Consider the following 23020-nt stretch of genomic DNA (forward strand, 5'->3'; position numbering starts at 1 on the left):
ATTTTATTTACCCCAATACATCTAACATATTATTTTAACATGTAATCAATATAAAAATATTCTACATTCTTTTTTATACTAAGTCTGTAAAATCTAGTGTATATTTTATACTTATAATCCATCCATTTGGACACTAAATTTTCATTGGAAATACTTGGTCCGTATTTAGATATAAAATTTGCAGCTGAAGAAGTAGATTCACATATCCAAGTTGTTCCAAACATACTTAAAACAAGTGTTCCAAACACATAAGTTTTCTCATAACTGAATTGATGTTTTTAAATAAAAATGAAAAAATTCAAACTTCTTCAGTGTACATTTCAAGCGCTCAATACAACATGCAGCTAGTGGCCACCAGACTGTACAGCTCTGAAATGGTCTTCTCTACAGGGCTACTTTTGACATTAAAAATATGTGTCTAGATTTTGGTCTTATTTTTCATTTAAAATGTAATTAATATTCTCTCTCTCCTTCTTTTTGGTCCCACATTCCTTTATTCTAGCTAACTTTCTTTCCAAGACATGCTTGTTCACTTGGTTCATCTGGAGTCCTCATTTAATTCACGGCACTGTACCAGTTCAGTATACTGAGGTTAGTTCAGGGGTACAGCCCTCTCCTGAACTCTTTCTATCATTATCCAAACACTGCTTCCCTCTATGTTATCAGGTGCAGCCCTTTGTCAGCTCTTTATATTTTGAATGCTCTCATATTATCTCGGTTATAAACCTTGCAACTATATAAATAAGTAGGAGGTCTGGTAGTAACCCTATTTTATAGATAAAGAATTATCCATGGGAGGTTTACACATTTGCCCAAGTCACATGGATAGTGACGTAGCTGAGTTAGAATTCATATTTCTGAACTTTTGTGTTTTGCCTTTTCCACTACACTGTGACACAACAGAATGTCAGACTCCTCTTACTAGTCCCTTCCAGTCCTGTGTTGTAGGCAGCCTAACTTAGGATTTTTAAAAAAAATCATCTCTAGTATTAACTCAAATTACCTGAAATAAATTCCTAGGAAACTGGCATGTTACAATCATGTTTACAAAAAATTGTAAACTCTCATTTTAAGAACAGGATTCTTCATTTAAATTACTGTCTTGCAGTGAGTTGGCCAGGAGGACCGCATCTCCTTGTTTATATATACATAGACCCATGAGATAAATGGGAAAAGAGCAACTATGATAGCAATAGCCAACTGAATTCTTCCACCAACTGGATTCCTATAAAGACACACAAAAATTATTATAAATAACAATCCAATAAAAATTATGAACTGCTTTGGTAACGAATATGAAGATTGATTTTACTAAAACACATCATTACATTTTTGTACGGTCTTTTTAATTTTTTAAATTGAAATATAATTCTTATATTTCATATAAGAATTATATAAGAAATATAATTCTGCATTTCAGTGACCTCAGTTGAAGGTCATTGATAAAGCAATGTTAAAATGGATCTTTACATAATGATTTTTGTGTCCTGTTTAAGAAAACTTTTCTTCCCCAAGGTCTTAAGGATACTAGATTATCTTCTCTAAAAGTTTTATTGTTTTGCTTTTTACATTAGATCTATAATCCACCTAGAATTGATTTTTATGAAAGTTTTAAGGTATAGGGGTTGTTTCACTTTTTTCCATATGGATATTCAATTGCTCCAGCACTATTTATTGAAAAGATTGCCTTCCTTTGCTACCCTGGAGTGCCACCATTGTCCTAAGTAAAGGCCATATACATACATACATACATACATATATATATATATATATATGGATCTGTTTCTAGATTCTATTGTTTCATTCATTTATTTTTCCAGTATGGGTTTATCTTATACTGCCATAGGATAATTATTTAGGTGTTCTTTATTTTAATATTGAGGTCTTTAATTTCTCCCATAATGTTTTATAGTTTTGTATGCAGAGATTTTGCACATCTCTGCTAGATTTATTCCTGGGGAGTTGATTTTTTGATGCTATAAATGATAACTTTTTGTTTTTATCCTTTTCTGTTACTTGCTGATAAAAATAGTTGATTTTAGTATATTGACCTAGTATCCAGCCATCATGCTAAACTCACTTATTTGAATAACTTTTTAGATGTTTAGAAATTTTCTACATATGTGATTTTGTCATCTGTGAATAAGGAAAATTGAATTTTGCCTTTCCAATCCTTAGGGGCTTTTATTTCTTTTTCTCGCCTTACTGTACTGGCTAGGACAAGAGATAGAGCAGTGTTGAGTAGAACTAGTGGCAACAGTGGCTACTTCTCATTCCTGATCTCAGAGGAAAAGTTTTCAGCTGCTCACCATTAAGTATCATGCTGTGGTATAGATACCCTTTAACAGGGTAAGTTCCTTTTTAAATCAATTTTTATGAGCTTTTATCATGAATGGATGTTGAATTTTATCAAATGCTCTTTTTGTATAGGCTGAGAAGATAGTTTATTTTCTTCTTTCATTCTGTTAATGTAGTGAAAAACACTGGTTGGTTTCCAAATGTTGAACTAACTGTATTCCTAGAATAAACACAACTTGGTGGCTGGGTCATGAATTGCAGGACTTGATTTGCTAATGTTTTTTATTTTTTGCTAATATTTTGTTTAGGGTTTTTCCATCTGTGGTCATGAGTGAGATTGCTGTGTAACTTCCTTTTTCTTTCGTTTTTTTTTTTTTTTTTTTGTGGGGGGGGTGGGTAATGTTCTTGTCAACTTTTGGTGTCCAGATTTTTCTGCCCTCATAAAATAAACTGGAAAATGTTTCTTCTTTTTCTGTTCTCTGGAAGAGTCTGTTGAAGGTTGGCATTATTCCTTCCTTAAATGTTAGGTAGAATTCTGCAGTTATGCCATTCGGTCTAGAGTTTTCTTTTAAGAAAAGTTTATATTATACCCTCAATTTCTTTAATAGTTATGAGACCGTTCTGAGTATTTCTTCTTGTGTCAGTTCTGGTAAATTGTATCTTTCAAGGAATTTGTCCATTTCATCTACATTTTCAAATTTATTGGGAAAAAGTTGTTCATAATATCCTCTTATGATTTTTGCAGTGTCTGTAACATGGGTAAATATCTTTGTCTTTTTCATCCGAGATTAGTTATTTTTGTGCCTTCCTTTCCTTGCTCTCACTCTAATTATTTTTCCCTTTTTAGCCTTGCCAGGGTTCATCAGTGTTATTAATCATTTCAGAGAATGAATATTTGTCCCTCTTACTCCTTTATTTTTTAATGCTGATTTTTTCCTTTCATTGGTTTCTGCTTTTATACTTATTTTCTTGTTTCTTTGGGCTTAATTTACTGTTCTTTTACTAACTTCTTGAACTGGAGAGTTCCTAACTTCTTCGAAGCTTACCTCATTGACTTTCAGCCTGCCTAGTTTTTGTTTTGTTTTGTTTTAATATATGTATTTAATGCTATAATATATGTATATGTATATTAAATATGTATATTAAATATACATATTTAATATATGTATAAATGCTAAGCATGCGTTTTACCCACATCCCACAAATTTTAATATGTAGTCGTCTCCTTATCATTCAGTTCAAAATATTTTCTAATTTTCATTGTGATGTGTTCCAAATGTTATTTGGAAATATATTTCCTAATTTCCAAACATACAGTGGTTGTCTGATTATTATTTTTGTTAATGATTTGTAGCTTAGTTGCACTGTGGTCAAAGAACATACTCCATAAGATTTCAGTTCTTTGAAATTTGTTGGAACTTATTTCATGGCTCAACATAAAGTCTTTTTGCAAATATTCAACGTTTTCTTGAAAAAAAAGTGAATTCTTCCATTCTTGGTGCTGGTATTCTATATATGTCCTTTAGGTCAAGTTTCTTATTGTGTAGCTCAAATTTTCTATATCTTTATTGATTTTTTAAATCTTCTTGTTCCGTTAGTAACTGAAAAAAGTGTATTAAAGTCTCCCAAAATGATTGTCAATTTTTTAGTTTTTCTTTTTCGTTCTGTCCATTTTTATTTTATCTATTTTGAGGCTATGTTATTAGTTATGTATGCTTTTTAATAAGTGGTGTTGAGATCACCAGAGAGCCAAAAAGGAAAAAGATAATACTGGATCCGTTCTTTTTGCTGTTACACTAGGATAAACTCTAAATCGGTCAAAGATTTAAATGTAAAAATGAAACCATACATGTATTAGAAGAAAACTTAGGTAAGTTACTTACAACCTGAGAGGAAGGAAAGTTTACCTAACTATGACTCCAGATCCAGAAGCAATAAGGGAATGGACCAATAAATTTGGTCACATTAAAAAAAATTTTTTTTTTCATGGCAAAGTGTACTTTGCATAAGCAAAGTAAAAGGACAATAAGAAACTGCAAAATAAATTTTTCAGATTATATCACAGACAGAGGGTTAATAGCCCTAGTATGTAAAGAGCTTCTAAAAGTAGAGAAGACCAACAACCTTAGAAATTGGTTAAACCTATACTCTCAGAGATGAACCAATATTTATAGGAAAAAAAATGCAAATGGCTCTTAATCATATGAAAATATGCTTACCTTTGCTCCTAATAAGAGAAATACAAATGAAAACTACCCATTTCTCAACTATCCAATTAGTAAAAATTCAAAAATTTGACAATACACTTTGTTGGCACTATTTTGAATCACAAAAGATTGGATACAACCTGAACAGTAGAGGACTGGATGAATATACTGTGGACCTATCAGCAGAATAAGGAAAGTCTTTATATACCACAGGGTGATCTCCAGGATGTAGTAAGGGGAAATCAAGAATACAGTTGTGTATAATATGCTACCACTTAGCTAAGACAAGCAGGAATACCAATGAATGTACGTATTTGCTCCATTAAGAAACCATGGAAGGGGGCTTCCCTGGTGGCGCAGTGGTTGAGAGTCCGCCTGCCGATGCAGGGGACGCGGGTTCGTGCCCCGGTCCGGGAGGATCCCACATGCCGCGGAGCGGCTGGGCCCGTGAGCCATGGCCGCTGAGCCTGTGCGTCCGGAGCCTGTGCGTCCGGAGCCTGTGCTCCGCAACGGGAGAGGCCACAACAGTGAGAGGCCCGTGTACCGCAAAAAAAAAAATAGAAACCATGGAAGGATGAACCATAAAGTTGAAAAAAGTTTCACCTATAGAGAAAGGGAGGACATAGGGGTGGGAGATAGAGAAGTCAGAGTTCTTTGAAGGCACTCTGTCCTGCAGATTTGACTTTGGAACCACGTAGATGTTTTATATAATTATTAAACAAAACTAATACATTTTTAATAAAGTATCCCTAGAAATTGAAAGTAAAATGAAATAAATGAACTTAACTGTCTGTTCACTTGGTGGGATTAGCACACAGTTACTATTCCAAGTAATTTGAATGTACATCCCTTAGAGAGATGTTCCCTAGAAACAGCAACACAAAATACCTATTTTCAGTAATTATATTGTTATTCTGAGATTGTGTTTGTATTGCGGGATGAGTCAGATGAGTTATGTTGAGGTCACTGAGACTAGAGATTTTTTGACATGATTAAAAGTAAATACAGATTTAAGATTGCTGATAAGGTCAGATGAAAACTTGTGTTCCTGAATTTGAATTCTAGGATCGATATGAACTCATAAGGGATTTTATCTTTAACTATATACGTAAAAAAAAAAAATATATATATATATCTTTATATATGTAATACACACACATATACATATGTGTGTATATATATATATATTTATGACACACATACATATATATACATACCTATGCACAAATAATGTGAATTTTCCTAGTTCTGCCCACTAAAAGAACCCAACTCAACCCAGTAGCAGTGAGCACCATTTGTGCCCAGAATGTGACCTCTAAATACCATTATTACCTACTGAAAGTAATGAGGGCTTTTTGGAAAAATGGCTGATTCCAGGTCTGGGGCATAAAATGTATAATCTTAGCTTGGAACATTTTGTCATACCAGAAAGCAAGGAAGCAATCAACGTTTACTAGGGTCGTGTCAAACAGAGTTCTGGTGCCAACCTGAATAAGTGCCCCTGGTCAAAGATGAGACAGTTTCAGCAACTGCCATGGACTGAGAAACATCAAATACCTTGAAATCCATGACTTTATAATGGTATTATTAAATAAACAAAACTCATTGGTCACTTTTGGAAGGTGCCCAGGCAAGAAAAACTCATTATTCTGAAAACTGGTAAATTAAGAGAGTCAGCTCCTTTTCCTCTTATGATCTGTGTCTGAGTAGTCCAAGAAGTGATAAGTGGAAGTTTTCCAGATAATAATCAAGGAATGGTATACTTAGATTATGACCATTTTGCAACTCAAATGAATTAGTGGATTTAGGCAGTGATCATCAAAGATTTTATATTAACATTAAAGAGAAACAGCTAGGTGTTATGCACATTATGATGGAAGTACATAACACCACCCATGAAGTGGTCTTGCTTAGTGATGATGATGGTAAGAAGAAGAAGGAGAAGGAGGAGAAGAAGAAGACGACCAGAATCTGGCCAAGTTTCTAGATCTTACCACCAATTTATAGGAAACATGAAGCACAGAGGAACAAGCATTTATAATACAATTGTGAAAATATAAACATTGGCTGGAAAACTCATAATACTGAGGAATTACTGTTTTACTTTTTGTGTGTGATGATGGTAGAGTGGTTATTTTTTAAGTGCTTATCTTTTAGAGATACATACTGAAATATATAAAACATAAAACAACATGTTGTTTGAGATTTATTTCAGAATAATTAGGACAGTGATAGATGATACAAGATTGGATATATAATGATAGTTGTTGGAGCTGGGTGATGAGTACATCTGATTCATTATATTAGTCTCTGCTTTTGAATGTGTTTGAATATTTCAAAATAAAAAATTAAAGCAGAATTTTTTTTAATTGCCAAAAAGTCCTCCTTTTTTCTAATGCTGACCTTAAAATCTACTTTTTAAAATTAAACTATCTATACTGGCTTCCGTTTTATTGGTGCTTGTATAGTATGTTTTTTCTATCTTTTGACTTTCAGTGTTTCTGTTTCTGTATATTTGTGTTCTCTTTTGTAAGCAGTGTTTAGTTTTTAATCTTTTATCCATTTTGAAAATCTTTATTGGAATATTTGGAACAATTACATTTAATGTAGTTTCTCATATATTTGAGTTTAATTCTCTGTCTTAACATCTGCTTCTTATTTTCCCCATCTGTTCTTTTTCTCTTCTCCTTTCCTGCCTTCTGTACTCCTTTTCTTTCAGTGGTTACCCTAAGGATTACCACATGAATCCTTGACTTATCAAAATCTAATATAAATTGATACTTTTACCCTTCCCAGATAATTCAAGGACCTTAGAGCACTTTAGCCCCATTTATACCCTTCCAGCTTATATGCTACGGTTGTCATGTATTTTTTTTTCTATTATTGTTTTATAAAGTTAATATTCACTTACATGTACCCACAGTTTTATATTTTGTTTGCTATTCACTTTTCTGTAAATATCCAAGGATCCTTTTCAGATCACTTTCCTTCTCTCTGGAGAATAGACTGGCAACTACCTGTGATGACACAGGAAACTGTGGTATTCATAAAAGTATGAATGATCATGAAACACTGAACCAACTCTTGTTAGCTTCCCTTGCGAAAAGGAAAGATTTCTCTCAAAAGATTCCTGTTTCCAGTTGTGTCAATATTCTCACTTACCTACTTGATCTGACCAACCTTAAACGCATCTGATTTTAACAGTTGAGTTGAAAACTTACTTTGATGAGCTGTGGCACAGGCTCAGCCATGCTGTGATAATCACCAGACCAAAGAGCTCCCTATAAAATAGCATAGATTTCATATTTTGAAGTGGCTGCGAAGTGTCATTTTCTCCCTGACACTTGATTCTGCTGACTGTCTGATGACTTCCTCCAAGATATATAGCATGTACAAAATATTTTCACGTCTAACCATGACTCATAAATTACTTTTTTCAGACCTTTTAAAGCCCTATATGAAAATAAATTTCATCTTATGAGGCAGATAAGAACTTCATGACTGTTCCCCAATTTATAGGTGAACAGAGAAACAACAACAAAAAACAAACAAAAACATATATAAATCACTTACTTCATGTCACGGGGAGGAATACCACAACCAAGAAGACAATCCCAGATTTGATCAGGCACTCTTTTCACATTGTGTTAGAGGGGTCACTGTTAGGCAGGTTGAGCTCAAATCAGTAATTTAAGCACAGATTGCAGGAGACTGGGTCACGTCTTAGCGGAGTGGAATGACTTGTAGTGTGAGTCTAATGATTTTGGGGTGGGTATATGCTTCTAGAAATATGTGTTAAAAGGTTGTATCTTTTACATAGCGTAGAAAATAATAGTATTTGGCCAAATACCACCAGAAGCCCCCACTTGGATTTCACTGTGCCTCATGGGCTTCAGGTTGGTGGAGGTGATTGAAACCGTTTGGTCCACATTCCCATCAACTGACCCAACCTGATGTAGTTTTCCAAAGATTAGGGCCTATAATATAGCAGCACCTCACCAGTGGGACTTAAGCTACAGGTCTCTCAATTTTGGTGTTGGCAGATGTTACCAGTGGGATAGAAAGGAAAGGAGGGGGGCTACTCGTGAGACCAGGGAGTGAAGGGTGGGAGGAAGCAAAGGAGGAGATGATAAAACAAGAGCCAATGGTGGTGACAAAAGGAGGAGAGGACATGAGATATATAAGGGCAAGGCTGGCAGAGGCTGACCTCTGATGGGGCTGATCACACGTGTAAATGAGATTCTGGCTTGAACCAGGACTGAATCCAAAGGCTGATGGAGTTTTCATCTCATTAGACTGGACTGAATGTTACTGTACGCGATCCTTGCTCGTTACAAGGGGGTCAGGGTCCAACTGCCCGACGATAATATAATGCAACGTGTAGCAGTGATCACAGGTTTGGTAGGCAGTGCTGGCTTTGAATGCTGGCTCTATCATTTCCTCAGTTTCTTCAGCTTATAAAGGAGATAATATCTTCCCTGCTCCTTATGGTGTTGGGGGAATTAAATCATCGTCATGCACAGATAAGGTGTCGTAAAGGAACAGATTTCTCAGTTCTTCCCCACCCCTTCCAAAGAGCAAAAAATCACTGCTCACCTGCCTTCTTCCTCATGCAAGATGTTCTGTTTTGTATGAAGCAAGAGGTTGTACGCCAAGCCAACAGCCCACACGATACAGAAGAATATGTGTATTGCAGAGACACTCTTCCAAATAAAGTTACCTAAAAACAGATATCCTGGTGCTGTTAATCGTGGAATCACATCCCAGAGAAAAATGGTCTCTTTGTATTGTTTTGCCATAATCTGCCTTCAAGTAAAGCATTCAGAAAAGGCTGGCGTTTTTTTGTTTCAATTTGCCCTCAAATCAAAAGGTTAAAACAGAGGTTAAAACAGTATTTATAAACTTAAGTGGACATTTATTATTTTGATTGTCCAGCATCTCCCCTTCCTATGATGACGACCCTTATTTTTTCTGGGGATCCACCCTTCCCACACTCCTGGTCTATGTGTCCCAGACAACTGGACCTTAGTGAGGTCAATCAATGTATTCCATCCCCTCAGTGACAGTGATTTGTCTCAGGATGAACAGATAACGAATCAGGACCAACAACTCCATTCTGAGCTTTTGTGGAGCTATCAGGGAAGTGGCTTCTAGATTCTGTTGGACCCAGCATGGTGAAGCTGTGACCTTTGTGTGGCAGGGCTACCACGTGGAGCCCAGGGCTGAAGTGCAGTAGATGTGGAACTAAGACTGCAGACAAATTTAAGTTCTGAGCTGCCACCAGTGCCTGAAGCCAGCACCATCCCAGCCTTTTCAGTAAAGGATCCCAGTACATCTCCCTTCATCTTATAGGCCATTTGAGTTGTTTTTTCTTTGCTTGCAACTAATGGAGTCCTAACTGATACACCTTGAAGATGTAAACAGAGATCTAGGGGCCTTGTACAAGGAGCCCGAGCATCTGGGGGATGGGAGTTTTCCCCACCCAGGTGGGAATCATTAGTCTTTATTCTAAGGCCCTGAGAATTTTCAAGCCCCACTAGTAGAAGCTGATTTAAAGAAAGTGACAAATAACCTGCCGTACTAACATTCCCAATTAATAAGAGAATGTTAGTAAACAATGTAAAAAAAATTTTTTTTTCTGCTCTAAGATACTGTTTCATAGAATGAAACTGTCCAACTAAGGTTTACTGAGTTTTTAGGGCCATAAAAGGTGAAGCAGCTACATTTTGCCCCTAACTGAGGTAGGTGGCCTGTGGGCAATACAAACCGCTATTTTAAGTGAATTTTTTATGTGTATACTCACCTGGGATATACATGTAAGGAATCCAAGGAGCAGGTTACAAAACAAACATATGATAAAGCCTCTGTGTTAGAGCCATTCACTGACTCAACAAACATTAGGTACCTGCCATATTCCTGGCCATGTTTAAGCTAGACTTGGGCAAAGATGGGTTAGACATGATCCTTTCAAGGGGCTTACAGCCTAGATGGAGGAAACATATATAAAAGTGTGCAAGAAATTGCTGGAGTTACTGTGATGGTACATAAGGAGATTAGAGAGAGCAACATGTATCAGTGAAAAATCTAAAGATTTGTTATGGACATTATAGACAGTTTCTCTACAAAAGTAGCAGTTCAGATCCATAGGTGTTAAATGAATTCAAAATCAGACAATGACTAATGGGAGTGGTACTGGGAGAAGAACTGTATAGAGTAAATGCATAATAGACAATGATGCACCACTAATATGGAGACAAGGTTAGCAGTTTGATTGTTGCCCATCTTCCAGTAGCTTGGTGGCTTAAGAAGTCAACGCGGTGACTGAAGCCCTTCTCTCTCAGGGGCTAAACGGCATAACTGCTGTACCACATCAGTATGAGATCCTGGGTTCCAAATTGATAAAGACTGTCTTAGTATGGCACGGCCTTATCAAGTTTTCCTGAAGATGGGTGAGGACGATCTAGATTAGAATTCGCCTCCTCTTATGATCAGAAGGGAGAAGAGAGACGTGGAGAGCTCCAGTTTTCTCCTGGGCGTTGGCAGATAGACTCTCGTCATTGAAAGGAAATCAGATTTGCTGTATCTCCATTCAGAATCCAAGGTTCATACCTGTGACAAGAGGGTTAAGTCCAACAAGCAGGGTCAGACCGGCAGGAACTGTATATACAACCTGTTAGCAGAAAAAGAGGAAATTATATGGGTTAAGAAGGATGCCCAAAAAGAGAAAAAAAAAAAAAGAAGGATGCCCAGTATAGGAGGTGTTCAGAGATGTGTAGGGAGTAAAGATAGATGACAGCAGTGGCCACCACACTCCGTGACTTACCTCTAGCTTTCAGTAGCAGCTGAGGAAGTGGTGACCTCTGCCTTATGGCATTTACCGTGTCAGGCTGTAATTCTATCTGCCTTCCTCCTAGACTGTAGGCTATTCCAGGAAAGACTTCTCCATCTTCAAGCTCTAGCACTGAGCAGAGTTTTGGTCTCAAGACACAGTGACCTCCTAATCTCTCGCAAGCAACATCCATGCCTAAATGGCCTTTCCCTACTTTTCAAAAAATGCTCTTAGAAAAGCAGGGCAGGGACAGCCATAATTAGCCACATGGCCCTGCTGGGTCTAGCTCCATGGACCATCCAGCCCCATATTCCATCTCTGCGAGTGAGACCACATAAAGGTTACTGACAGTGTACAGATCAGATGTGCCCAATAAGATCAGGCCCTTCATTTTGGAAACTGTTGTAAGTTGGTTTGGCGTTGGGAAGGCTGGCCCTGAAGAGGCCCTATTTTCAAGCCTCGTTCACGGCAAGCAGGCAGATTCTGGAAAAACCTATTGTGTGGTGTGGGCAGAGGGCAAGTAGGGGGTGGTAGGTTTATAAGAAGCGTGGGGCCTCCCCAGAGATGTAGCTGCTTAACATCAACTGTGATGCTTAGTTAGAAACCTTTAGTTTATAAGGAAGTTGTCAGAGCTGAACATTTTAAGTGATTTGCTGTCACTATGAAAACATGTCTGTCTTGACCCTGGGGAGAGAAAGCATCTGGATTACAGACCATGTTCATCCTTCCTACTCCATCCCAAATGATGACTAGAATATCAGCCAGTATCAGCATTTGCAAGGACAGTCACGCTGCCGAGGGTTAGACCAAACTTTAGTGTGCATATGAATTACCTGAAGATCTTACTAAAATGCAGATCTGATCCCAGAGGTCTGGGGTAGGGCCCTAGATTCTGCTTTTCTAACAAGCACCCAGGGGATACTGGGGCTGTTGTTCCAAGGGCCACTTTTAGAGCAGTAAGGGGTTAGTTTCCCCCTAGTGAAGAACTACATGACTTAGCTACTGAGGGAGAGAGAAACAGAGACATCGAGACAGACAGAAGTTAAACACATACACATCATGCAGTATTTAATTGTGCTCTCCATAAGAAATGTTTGGCAGAGATTTTTAAATGTGCATTCAAATGTATCAGATATCTGTGATTAATAGATTAAGGGGTCTGAGCACTTATATATGAGTGCTCACCAAGCAGAATGGATCCCAGACCATAAGCCATGTTAGGGGCTTCTTGGGAAACATTTCCTCCCTGATGAAAGGGAGAAAAGCACAGGAGGAAAACTGGTTTTGCCTCCTGCCTTGTTTCTTCCTACTTGGGATGCTCTTGTCTGGGCATGAGATGTTTGGAGCTGCAGCAGCCATTCTGTAAGCATGAGAGGATTTATCACCTACCCATTGAGGACTGGCAGAGAAGCAAGACAGAAAGCCCAGGTCCTTGATGACACTGTTGACCATTAAGCACCTGCCTCTAGACTTCTTGTGAGATGGTCTGTATTTTTATAACCTGATGCTAGTCAGATTTTCTATTATTTGCTCCTGTATGCATCCTGATACAAGTATCCTCCATAAGCAAGATGTGGTAGGGAACATGGAAATCAGTCAGGTACAGTACAGCCCCCAATGCCCGGTAACATATAATTGATTCATCTGTGCCTTTATTGTTTTATTCACTCAAGAATCAGTATGGGAAGAACTGCCATAGAAAGGTTCTATGCTAGGTTCCCTAAGGACCAGCAAGAAGAGGGAACTGGCCTCTGACCCCTGGGAGCTGGCATATACAGAGCCAACTCTAATGCAAAGCAGAATGAGTTAGTGGTACAGTAAAGGTTCAAAGGAAGGATGGTTGGAACTTATGGGAAAGAGGCAGAGAGATTTTGCAGGTGAAATAGCATTTGAGATAGACCTGGAAGCTTGAGTAGAGTCTGACATACAGGAATTCTCAGGGCAAGGCAAGAAGTGGACTGGGCTTCCCAGACCAAGTTGGGAAGGTGGGTTAGGGCCGTATTGTGGTGGGCCTGGAATGCCAAGTTGGGAGTTTCAACTTAGACATTTTGGGAAATGACAAAAGTTTTTGAAGCAGGAAGCAATATATGGGGAGTATTATAGGAATGGAAGATATTAGAGGCAGCTCGAAGAGTTAGGAAGGACCCACAAGGGTCCGTGTGGGAGGAATGGAGGGCTAAACTGGGGGTGAGGGAGGATGTCTTTGGGGGCCTGGTGTTTATTATTATTCATATTACATCATCCAAGCATGAGGTGAAGGGTAAAATGTGCCGATACCTTACAGATAAGCAATTAGACCTACATTGTTTTTTGTTGAATTGCTTTGTTCTTTGTTTTCTGAGGGGATCTCAAAGACAGTGGTAAGAAACAGAGATGTTAGAGATGGCTGAGGTTTTGAGCAAGGATGGCTCAGAATGACTGCTGATAACAGAAATGGTGAGTCAGAAGGAAGAGTGGGCATTGGAGGGAAAGATGCTGGGTAGGACCTTGTTTGTATCTGAGGAGCCACTGTAACGTACAGGTGGACAGATGTAGCAGTCGTTTGGAACTTCGGCATTAAGCTGGATATTTGGAACTGCAGGAGAAATAGCATTTGGAACTAAGGACATGGATCATAGTGCTGAGGAAGAGTCAGGGGCATGTGAATCTGGAGAGTAAGAATATCAGAATGTGGTTATATTTATAACCATATATATATAATATATATTACATTATATATAATTCCAAATGCTTTCACTTGTTGTTACTCTATACACAGTCAACATTATTCCAAAGCCTAAAATCATCTCATCAGTGATATTGTACAGTATTGTATATCTGTATTGAAAGAACCGAAATTTAGATATTTCCAAAAATGTGTGGAATGAACTCCCCCTCCTCTAAATGATTCAATCAGAGCATTGGTTCAATGTATACTGTAGGTTTTATGGGCTTTAATTACTTTTTATGAATGTAACTCACTGAATTAGCAGAACCACATACCTCAAGCCTGCCATTTTCTCGTCAAATGTTTGTTGGAGTTTCTGGATAGAAATTCATGAGGATTGGTTCACTTAACCTTGAGAGGTCTGTTCTGTGTCTTCAGAAAAGTGTCCTCAGTTGGCCCATTTTATTCAAAGGGAATACTGCTGAAAGGCACCTCTATATCTGGAAAATTCTGATTTCTCAATCTGATCCTTCTCCTAATATTTTAGGAAAAAGCACTTACTAAGGATTTGATTTCTAAGTTTTTAAGTAGACGAAGCAGGGAGGAAATAGATAAACCTGCGTGTTTCACGCAGCCCCACAATTCTTTCAGGTGTGGGAAGGCAGCTCCTACTCACCATCCACACTTCTGCATCTGGATCATTTACCTGGAATGCCAAAACGTCAGCATTAGCGACATGCTGTCATGTTCCATTCCAGCATTTGGTCTGCTCTTTATTCAGTTCAGTCATTTTCTAAACGCTGCAGTAGGGACCGAGGATACAAGGAGGAGTATGACATAGCGTGTAGCCGATGGTGACGGGGAAGGGGCTTCTGGCTGAACCCAGCACCTGGTTTGAACACACAGCCACACCTACCTATTTGTAAAGAAGGGCACAGGGGGTCCACAAAGGGCGAGCCAAGCCCAGAATGGGTGTCTTAAGCGCCCTCCAGTCTCAAGGAATGAGGAAAGCTATCACAAAGGGGCCCCAAAGCAGGCTTGGAAGGATAATTAGCTGCAAAGGGTTTTTGCTCTGCTTCCTCTCCAAGGCCGTGAGTTCAGCCTCGCCCCCAGGCTGCCTTTTTAGAAAGGTGCCAGGGCCGCTTCTGCTCAGGTCCCTGCAAAGGGACACGCGCCGAACCAGTTCCTTCCAGCATGTGAGCAAACGCGACCATATGATCACACCTGTCTCAGCTGGAGCCGGAGTGTGGGTTCCGGGATCACCAACCCTGACTGCAGCCCTCCCCGTACAGGGCCGGCTCCTGCGACCCCGCCGGCCGCTCGGCCTATACCGCACGGGGCCTGGGGCGGAGCTCGGAGCCCGGGGTCCCGCCACCCGCCGCCGGCCCGGGGCGCTGACCTGCACGAAGGCCGCCAGCGCGAAGAAGGCGCCCATGAGCCAGTTGCAGGCGCGCCACAGACCCGGCGCCCCGCGCCCGGCCGCAGGCGCCATTGTCGGGCGGCGCGGTCCACGCCGCGGCCCCTCCTTCCGCCCGGCCCGATCCCCGGAAGGCCCTCGGTCGTCCGGTCCCGGGGCCACTGGCCGGCGCGCGCCCGGGTGGGAGGGGCGCCGGTCGGGCCTTCCTGTGTGCCCGCATTCGCTCCTCGTCAAACGTAGAGAGGCGTAGGTATCTGCCCATTTCTCAGACTCGGAGAGTGAGTGACAGAGCGCCGGGGAGGCTGGTTCAGCGTCGCACAGCTCGTCCTTGGGGGCAGGAAGTCGCATTTGAACCCAAAAAGGTGCAACTCCAATGCCAGTTTTCACTAAAGCTGCCTTCTTCACATTTAAAAAAAATTAGAGGAAATTAAAGGGGAGGGAAGGAGGGAGGAAAGAAGGAAAGAGAAAAATAGAGGCGTGTGTGTGTGTGTGTGTGTATGCGTGTGTATGCGTACGCGCTTTCTGGTAAGTGTTTATGCATTTCTTTCCAAAGCTCAGAAACTTTCAAAGCCCTGTAAGCATTATGGTAATCTCTTAGAGTGACGACAGTTACATTAGCATCTCATACAGCTCACAGCTTTTCTTAAGACAGCCTAGTTTATCTTCATGGGCTTTTATTATCAGAGGTATTTACATATTATACATATTTACAATTCTTTCCCACCACCAAAACCAACAAATTCTCCACACGCGTTGCTCATGAATTTCTTATGAACCAAAGACACTTGAAATATTCACTTTTCTCTCCTCACTTGTTTTATGGTCTTTTTCTGTTTTGTAATTTACCCTTCTGATTACTTCTTCCCGGGGCTCATTTACACATCCATAGGCCTCATCATTTTTGCTGTTCTAAAGAGTCTTTATCATTTCAAATCATGAGCCTGTTCTCCTGTGCTCCACTCCTTTTCGCTAAATCTCCTAAAACTCTTTAGGAATTTTTTTTTTTTTTCTTTCTCTGTTTCATTCCTTTCAAATAATGCTTATTTCAAGAACGTTGTCTGCCGGATGCCTGGCCCCGTGCTTGGTGCAGGGACCATGAAAGGGACTTGCTGTACGCTCTCCGGGATAGTTTGGAAATGGGGTCTTTAAAGAGATAATTAAGTTAAAATGGGGTCATATGGGTGGGCCCTTATCCAATATGACTGGTGTCCAAGAAGAGATTTACACACAGACGTACACAGAGGAAAGACCACGTGAGGACACAGAGAGAAGACCACCGTCTGCAAGCCAAGGAGAGAGGCCTCAGGAGACACCAACCCTGCTGACGCTCTGATCTTGCCCTCCCATCCTCCAGAATTATGGTCCGAAAATAGGTGTTTGTTGCTTCAGTCCCCCAGTCTGTGGTACTTTGTTATGGCAGTCCTAGCAAAGTAATACAGGAAGTGATCATTGCCAACCAAACGGAGGTGTGGGTGGCAAGGAGAGAGTGGTATGAAAATGCTTTGTAAACTTGTGTGCTGTGCAACTCCCCTGCAGTTTATATTTTTCAGTGTTGTCTGGGACATTCATGGTCGCTGTGTGGACATGTGTTGTTTTTGCTGGCGCAGGGTTCATTCCCCTTCTTATAGGATCAGCATCCCAGTTACTGGGGAAGGACCCAGCTCCCACTGTCAGGGCATGTATACCAGGAGGGCTGGCGTGCTGGTGCCTTTCCAGAGATGGGCAGGTGACCGTGGCCTGCCGGTTGGCATAGCCCATCCTCCTGACCACAGCGATTGGGTCTGGGATGATATGTGATGCAGGTTGCCCAGATTCAGTCCTGTGCTGGAGGGAGGGTTGCCAGATAAAATACAGGAAGCCTAGTTACATTTGAACTTCAGATCAACAAGGAATAATTTTTTAGTATAAGTGTGTCCTAAAGATTTGCTAAATCCGGTAACCCTAGCTGGACCATTAAAGAGAAGCTTTCTTTTTTCTGAGGGTGTTGAACTGGTAGCATGTAAGCTGGAGCTGCCAGGAGAAGGCTTTTCGGAGGGTGAGCTCAGGTAGAGGAAGCAGAGCTCAGAGGGAAGGAAGGCAGGAACCTGGTAACATGGCGTGAGCGAGGCTCTGGGTCCAGCCCCGCCGACCGCTGGGCATGGCCTCACCACCCTTCAGCAGCTTTGTGAGCCATCTCAGCCCCTTCCTCACACACAAGCCTGTGTGAGTCAGCTTTTTGTCACTCACGACATAGAATGATGACTTGTAAAATCACGATTCAGTAGTTGGGCCGTTGCTTGAAATCCTCTAAATCCTCCCGCTGCATGTTTGTCCGGATTTTGCAAACATAGGCTCAGCCTGAAAAGTCGTGAGAAATAAGTTTAAGTGAATCCAGTATCCCAGAGAGCTCTGCTTGGGAGCTCACTCCATTTCCCTTTTTAACTGCGGTGTCACACGCTGCGGGGATGAGGAGGTTTGGAAGGGAGCGGGGGCCTGTCAGCGCTGGCCTCCCCCTGCCGAAAGGGCGGCACGCGGGACCTTCATCCTGCCAGGCTGCTCCCGGGCTGCCAGGTCAGTGGCAGCGTCATGAGAGCAGTCAGAGCCACTGGCGCCAGGCAAGGGGGACTCGCTTCTCCACCAGAACCCGACAGTGCCTGGGTGGCATGCGGACGTCTGTCCTCTGAGAACTTGGAACTAGAGGTGCTTGCTTGAGCGTGGGTGTTGGTGATGGCCACCAGATGATGTGTTTGGGGACAGGGATGCTGGAATAAGAGTCATGCCCCGTGCCCGATGTTGCCCGTCCACCTCCCTCTGTCCACCACCCAGCTCAGCAAGGTTCCCCCTCGCATAGTCTGCTGGTTCTGTGTTGGGGAGGAGCTGGGGTGGGGAGGGGTTTGGAATAGGACAGCAGAGGGACTCTGCCTGGGCTGTACCGGCTGCTCCTAAGGTCTCTGAACTCAGACACGCACCTCACCAGGGCAGGGATTGATTTGCTTTTGCCAAACCCATCTGGTCTCCGTGAAGGACTCAGGTTTCTCCTGTTAGCAAAACGTAGACCATATCATGAAAGCCCTAAGTTTACTCATATCGATTGACACTGAAAGACACCTGGCTCAAACAACGTTCCTCGAAATCCTGGCCGTCCCCTTACACCTCCAGTAGGAGAATGTGTACTGGTTCAAGGCACCCTCCATGTGTTTCCCTTCATCACTGTGTCCCTCAATGAGTGAAGCACTCATTGAGTCATTTATTTCATCTGTTCACTGAACATTTATACAGGCCTTAACTACGTTCAGGCACTGAGCTGATAACTGATTACGTGACGGTGAACAGAAGAGATACAGGCCTTGCTCTGTAGAGCTTACAGACCTCACAGGAATCACCCAGTCAGGTGGTCCCAGCAGTTCGAGCTGTGGGAAAGCCAGGGCCGCTCGGGGAGATGTGTCAACGAGGGGAATCGGACCTCTATCAGGGGCTTCGAGAAACTGTCTGGGGAGGTGACTTTTGGGCGTGGCCTGAAAGATGAAGGGGTGAATGCGGTGATACTGGCCCTGAGCTCTCCAGGGCTGGCATGGGCATGTGTGGACACAGAGGAGGCTGGAGAGGTGCCGCCTCGGGAGGTTGGCTTATCCCTGGTGTTGGGAGAGCCCAGAGCAGCAGGGGGCTTGGCTCTGAGGTCCCTGCAGGAGACCAGGAAAGACGCGATGCAGCACGGATGAGCCACCTCGATGGGTAGAACCACAGGGCTGTGTGCGGGGACATAGTTAAGAGTTTGGGCCTCATGGCTGAGGACTGGCTGCAGGAGAAGGTGGACTCACCTTGGCACCTGCCCATGTAGGGACCCCTCCTCCCTGTTTCCCTGGCTCCGTGCAGTTTCCCTGGAAGATCAGGGCTTGTTAGCAGTTTATCTCCCCATGTGGGGATGAGAGTCCTCCTCTCCTGCTTCTTTTTACACTTCGCTTTTGTTGCTTTTATAGCACGTCTTAGTTTTTACCTTGCACTGATTGTTACGTGTGTACGTGTGTTGTCCACACTCCTGGACTGTCCCACAAATGGCAGGAGAAAAGGACTATAACTTACCTACTTTTATTCCCCTCCCACAGTACCTGGCATACCTGGATACCAATGGTATCCAACAGTGAGTGGGGATGCCTTGAGGCATTGTAAGAATATTGCTGAAAGTTGGGTTTGATGGGAGCGGGGAGTGTGTACTAGTTAACAGGTATTGGGCCTGCTGGGTTAGGCAATAGTCTAAGCACTTTGTCTAGATTAACTCATTTCATGTCCACAACAGGTCAATTAGGTAGATACTATTATTACCCCCATTGAATGGATGAAGAAACTGAGGCATAGACTAGCTTTTAAATACACTGGTTGAGAAAGACCCCAGCTCTCTGACCTGCCAGTCAGAATTGGGTTCTATGGGTTCATGGAAGCAGCGAGCAAGGTAGGCCCAAAGCTCTCCCACCCGTGAGGGAGAAGCATTTCACTGAGTAGTTGCTCCTAACCAGAGCTGGGAGAGGGAGGCTTTGAGGGGTCATCCATAGACACAGGCTGGAGGGGCAGTCCTTCAGGGCCTGCTTTGATGCCAGCTTGCTTATCTCTTAGCTATTTTCAAGACCAGAGGGATTTTCCACCCAAACCTTGACTTTTAGAGGCTGATTAGATGAAGCTGTATTCGGAGGTAGGAAAAGGTGAGTGTCTTTGCAGCCCCCTTCTTCTCCAATCCTGACTCTCTGAGATTGGACTGGGCTGAGAACTGTGGGTGTCCACAAGGTGGCGGGCTTCTGCTTCCAACAACTGCCGGGAGGAGGGCACAGTGGGCCGGCCGTGCTCCCCTCGGCTCCGCCTGCGTGGCTGTGATGTAGCCTTTCTGGGTGGGTATGATGTTGGTATCAGCCTGAGGTGAAGAGGTACAAACAGAACTTCGTACCAGGAAATAACGTGGGTCCCAGCAGGGGTGTTGCTGACCTGGAGCTGAGCTTTGCTGTGTCCTGGCAGAGCTTCAAACTGTTTGCCATCCCAGGATTCCAGGAAAATCAGATACGCTTAAAGAGAGCCATCACTTCTAATATCGGAGCGTTCCAAAAGTAAATAATAATGACAATAGCTATCAATTATTGAGTATTTACCGTGAGCCCGGCTGCTGCCCTTTCAACATCTTACAGTCACCACAAATTGTGCATTTCTGACCCTAAACTCGTCCTCTTCCTCTATCCCACAGGGCCCACCCCTCAGGCTTCCCTCCCTCCACGAGTGGCATTGTCCCCTTTTCAGTGACTCTTTGCGTTTCTTGCATACGGCTGCCCTAGCAAATGATCACCAAACTGGTGGCTTAACACCACAGACATTTATTCTCTCACAGTTCTGGAGATCAGAAGTTCAAAATCGAGGTGTCAGCAGGGAGTGTGTCATTTCTTGCCTCTTCCAGCTTTGGGGGCCCCTTGTGGCCACTTTACTCCAGGCTCTGCCCCTTTACCTTGCCTTCTCGGTGTCTGTCTTCTCCCCTCTGTCTCTTATAAGGAGACTTGTCCTTGGACTTGGGCTCACCTGGGGAACGCAGGATCATCTCATCTCGAGATCTTCAGTTATATCTGCAGGACCCTTTTTCTAAAAAGTCACATCCACAGACTCCAGGGGGTGGAACGTGGATGGGCCTTTTTGGGGGCCACCATTCAGCTCACTGCACCCACAGGAACCTAGGAGTTACCCTTGACACCTTCCTTCCCCTCCCTCCTCATTTGGTCCACCACTGGTTCTGGTAGACTCTTCTGTCCAGGGTCCCTTCACCTTCATTGCCAACAGCTAGTCCAGGCCGATGGCATTTCCTCCCTAACCTCCTGACTGGTTTCCCGGCACCCACCCTGCTGTGGACTGAATTGCCCCCCCCCCCTTCATGTATTGAAGCTCTAACCCCCAATGTGACTGCCTTGGGAGAAAGTGCCTTTAAGGAGATAGTTACAGTTAAATGAGGTCATAAATAGAGTCATAAGGGTGGGGCCCTAATCTGATGGGACTGGGTCCCTTTAAGAAGAGGAAGAGATGTCAGAGATCTTGCCGTCTCTGTGCACGCACAGTGGTCACAGTGGCCATGTGAGGACAGGGCGGAAAGCTGCCGTCTACGAGCCAGAAAGAGAGACCTCCCAGAGACCAACCCTGGTGGCACCTCCGTCTTGGACTCCCATCTCCAGGACTGAGAGAAGATGCATTTCTGCTACTTCAGCCCCCGAGCAGCCCCAGCAGGCTCTGAGCTTCCTCGCACTCGGGCTCCGCATAAGACACATCTCAAACTTCTGCTTGCAGACCCGCCTCCCTGTCCCTTCCTCAAATTGATGCAGGCAGTTCTGAGCATGAGGGATGGAACAGTAAACAGTCTTGTGTGATGCTGACAGCCCCGCCGCCCTGGCTGCCGATGGCTCTGAGGGTAAAGCCCTGCATTTGGAACACGGTCCAGGAAGCCCAGCCTGTCGCCTCTATGCATGCCCTGTCCGCCTCCTTCCCCACCCCTGCCTTGAGCGACCCTGTCACGTGCCCTCAGCAACTGTCACAGCTCCCCTTGCAGCACCGATAACAATGCAGTTAAACAATTAATTATGCAGTTAGTTGTTTGGTGTCTGTGTTGCCCACCAGACTGAAAGCACTATGAGGTCTGGGCCTGTTTTTGTTTCCTGTTGTTTTCCCCGCGTTTAGCGAAGTCACAATAGCAGGCACTTGTTAACTACTGCTGTACATGAGTGAGCACAGGAGTGAACACACGGCTCTAATCCTAGTAAGCATCTCACTTCCTTTAGGTATTTCTATTTGCGGTGTTCAGATGTGAGAAGTAGGGCACAGTGTGGCTCGGTAACTGACTGAGGGCTCCCAGTTAGAACAGCTGGAGCTGAACTTGGAAACCAGAGCTTTCTGATTTCACAGACAAGGCTCTTCACGGCCATGACTCAGACCCAGTCTGCTTCAGATGATGAGTGGATTCTTAACATCCTAACTAGAAATTCATTAAAGGATAATTTCCTTTATTAAAATAATCATTGCAGTCAGCAGGAGGATGGATAAACAATCTGTTATAGTCATTAATGGAATACGAGTAGCAAGAAAGGGAAGAGGATTACCAATAACACGCTATTGCATTGACGAATTGCAAAAACGTTATGCTGAGCTAAACAAGCCAGACACAGAGAGTACACGCTCTAGGATTCTATTTATGTGAAATTCTGGAAAAGTCAAAGTCATCTATGGTGAAAAACATCAGATCAGCGGTTGCCTCTGGGGTGGAGTTGGGAACCGACTGGGAAAGGGCATGAGGGAACTTTCTGGGGTGATGATGATGTTTTGTAACTCAGTAGAGGTTTCACTTACCCAGGTGTGTATGCATTTGTCCAAATTCAGCATATGTATGCATGAGATGTGTTAACTTCTCTGTTTGCAAACTTTATCTAAAAAAAAAAAAAACTCAAGCAAATATTGAACTCTAGTTAATGATATACACACCAAAGTGTTTAGAGATGGAGTGTACTAACATCTGTCTCTTACTCCAAAATGTGTCAGAAAATAAGATCGATTGATAATGGACAGAGGGATGAATAGATGGATAGATGTGGGATAAAGCAAGCAGAAAAAATGTTAAATGTAGACTCTAGGTGGTG

At 42.7% G+C, this 23020-nt stretch overlaps 1 protein-coding gene across 2 annotated transcripts; it reads right to left on the reverse strand.

The window, feature by feature from the left end:
- Positions 1–16: 16 nt before the first annotated feature.
- On the reverse strand, positions 17–15809 carry TMEM220 (transmembrane protein 220). Of its 2 annotated transcripts, XM_027131071.1 has the most exons (6): positions 15381–15806; positions 14658–14687; positions 11115–11175; positions 9102–9225; positions 7727–7786; positions 17–1225 (listed from the first exon to the last, which is right to left on the reverse strand). In XM_027131071.1, exons 1-6 carry the CDS (start codon positions 15744–15746, stop codon positions 1090–1092), a joined length of 777 nt encoding a protein of 258 aa, XP_026986872.1. In that variant the 5' UTR covers positions 15747–15806; the 3' UTR covers positions 17–1089. The 2 variants fall into 2 exon arrangements, with proteins under 2 accessions (XP_026986872.1, XP_026986873.1); XM_027131072.1 differs by lacking the exon at positions 14658–14687 and having other exon boundaries at positions 15381–15809.
- Between the last annotated feature and the right edge of the window lie 7211 nt (positions 15810–23020).

Source organism: Aethalodelphis obliquidens, unplaced genomic scaffold, assembly GCF_003676395.1.
Source record: "Aethalodelphis obliquidens isolate GAN/ISIS:26980383/991018 unplaced genomic scaffold, ASM367639v1 scaffold38, whole genome shotgun sequence".
NCBI classification, from domain to species: Eukaryota; Metazoa; Chordata; class Mammalia; order Artiodactyla; family Delphinidae; genus Aethalodelphis; species Aethalodelphis obliquidens.

Bases quoted from the DNA above. Each gene is read 5' to 3' on its own strand.
- TMEM220 (XM_027131071.1), bottom strand. From the start codon at position 15,746: ATGCGACTTCCTGCCCCCAAGGACGAGCTGTGCGACGCTGAACCAGCC. The intron at 7,787-9,101 runs GTGAGCAGTGAT...GCTATTTTATAG, and splicing joins TTGCATGAGGAAGAAGGCAG to GGAGCTCTTTGGTCTGGTGA. The intron at 1,226-7,726 runs GTAAGTTTTCAA...GTGTCTTTATAG, and splicing joins CTGTGCCACAGCTCATCAAA to GAATCCAGTTGGTGGAAGAA.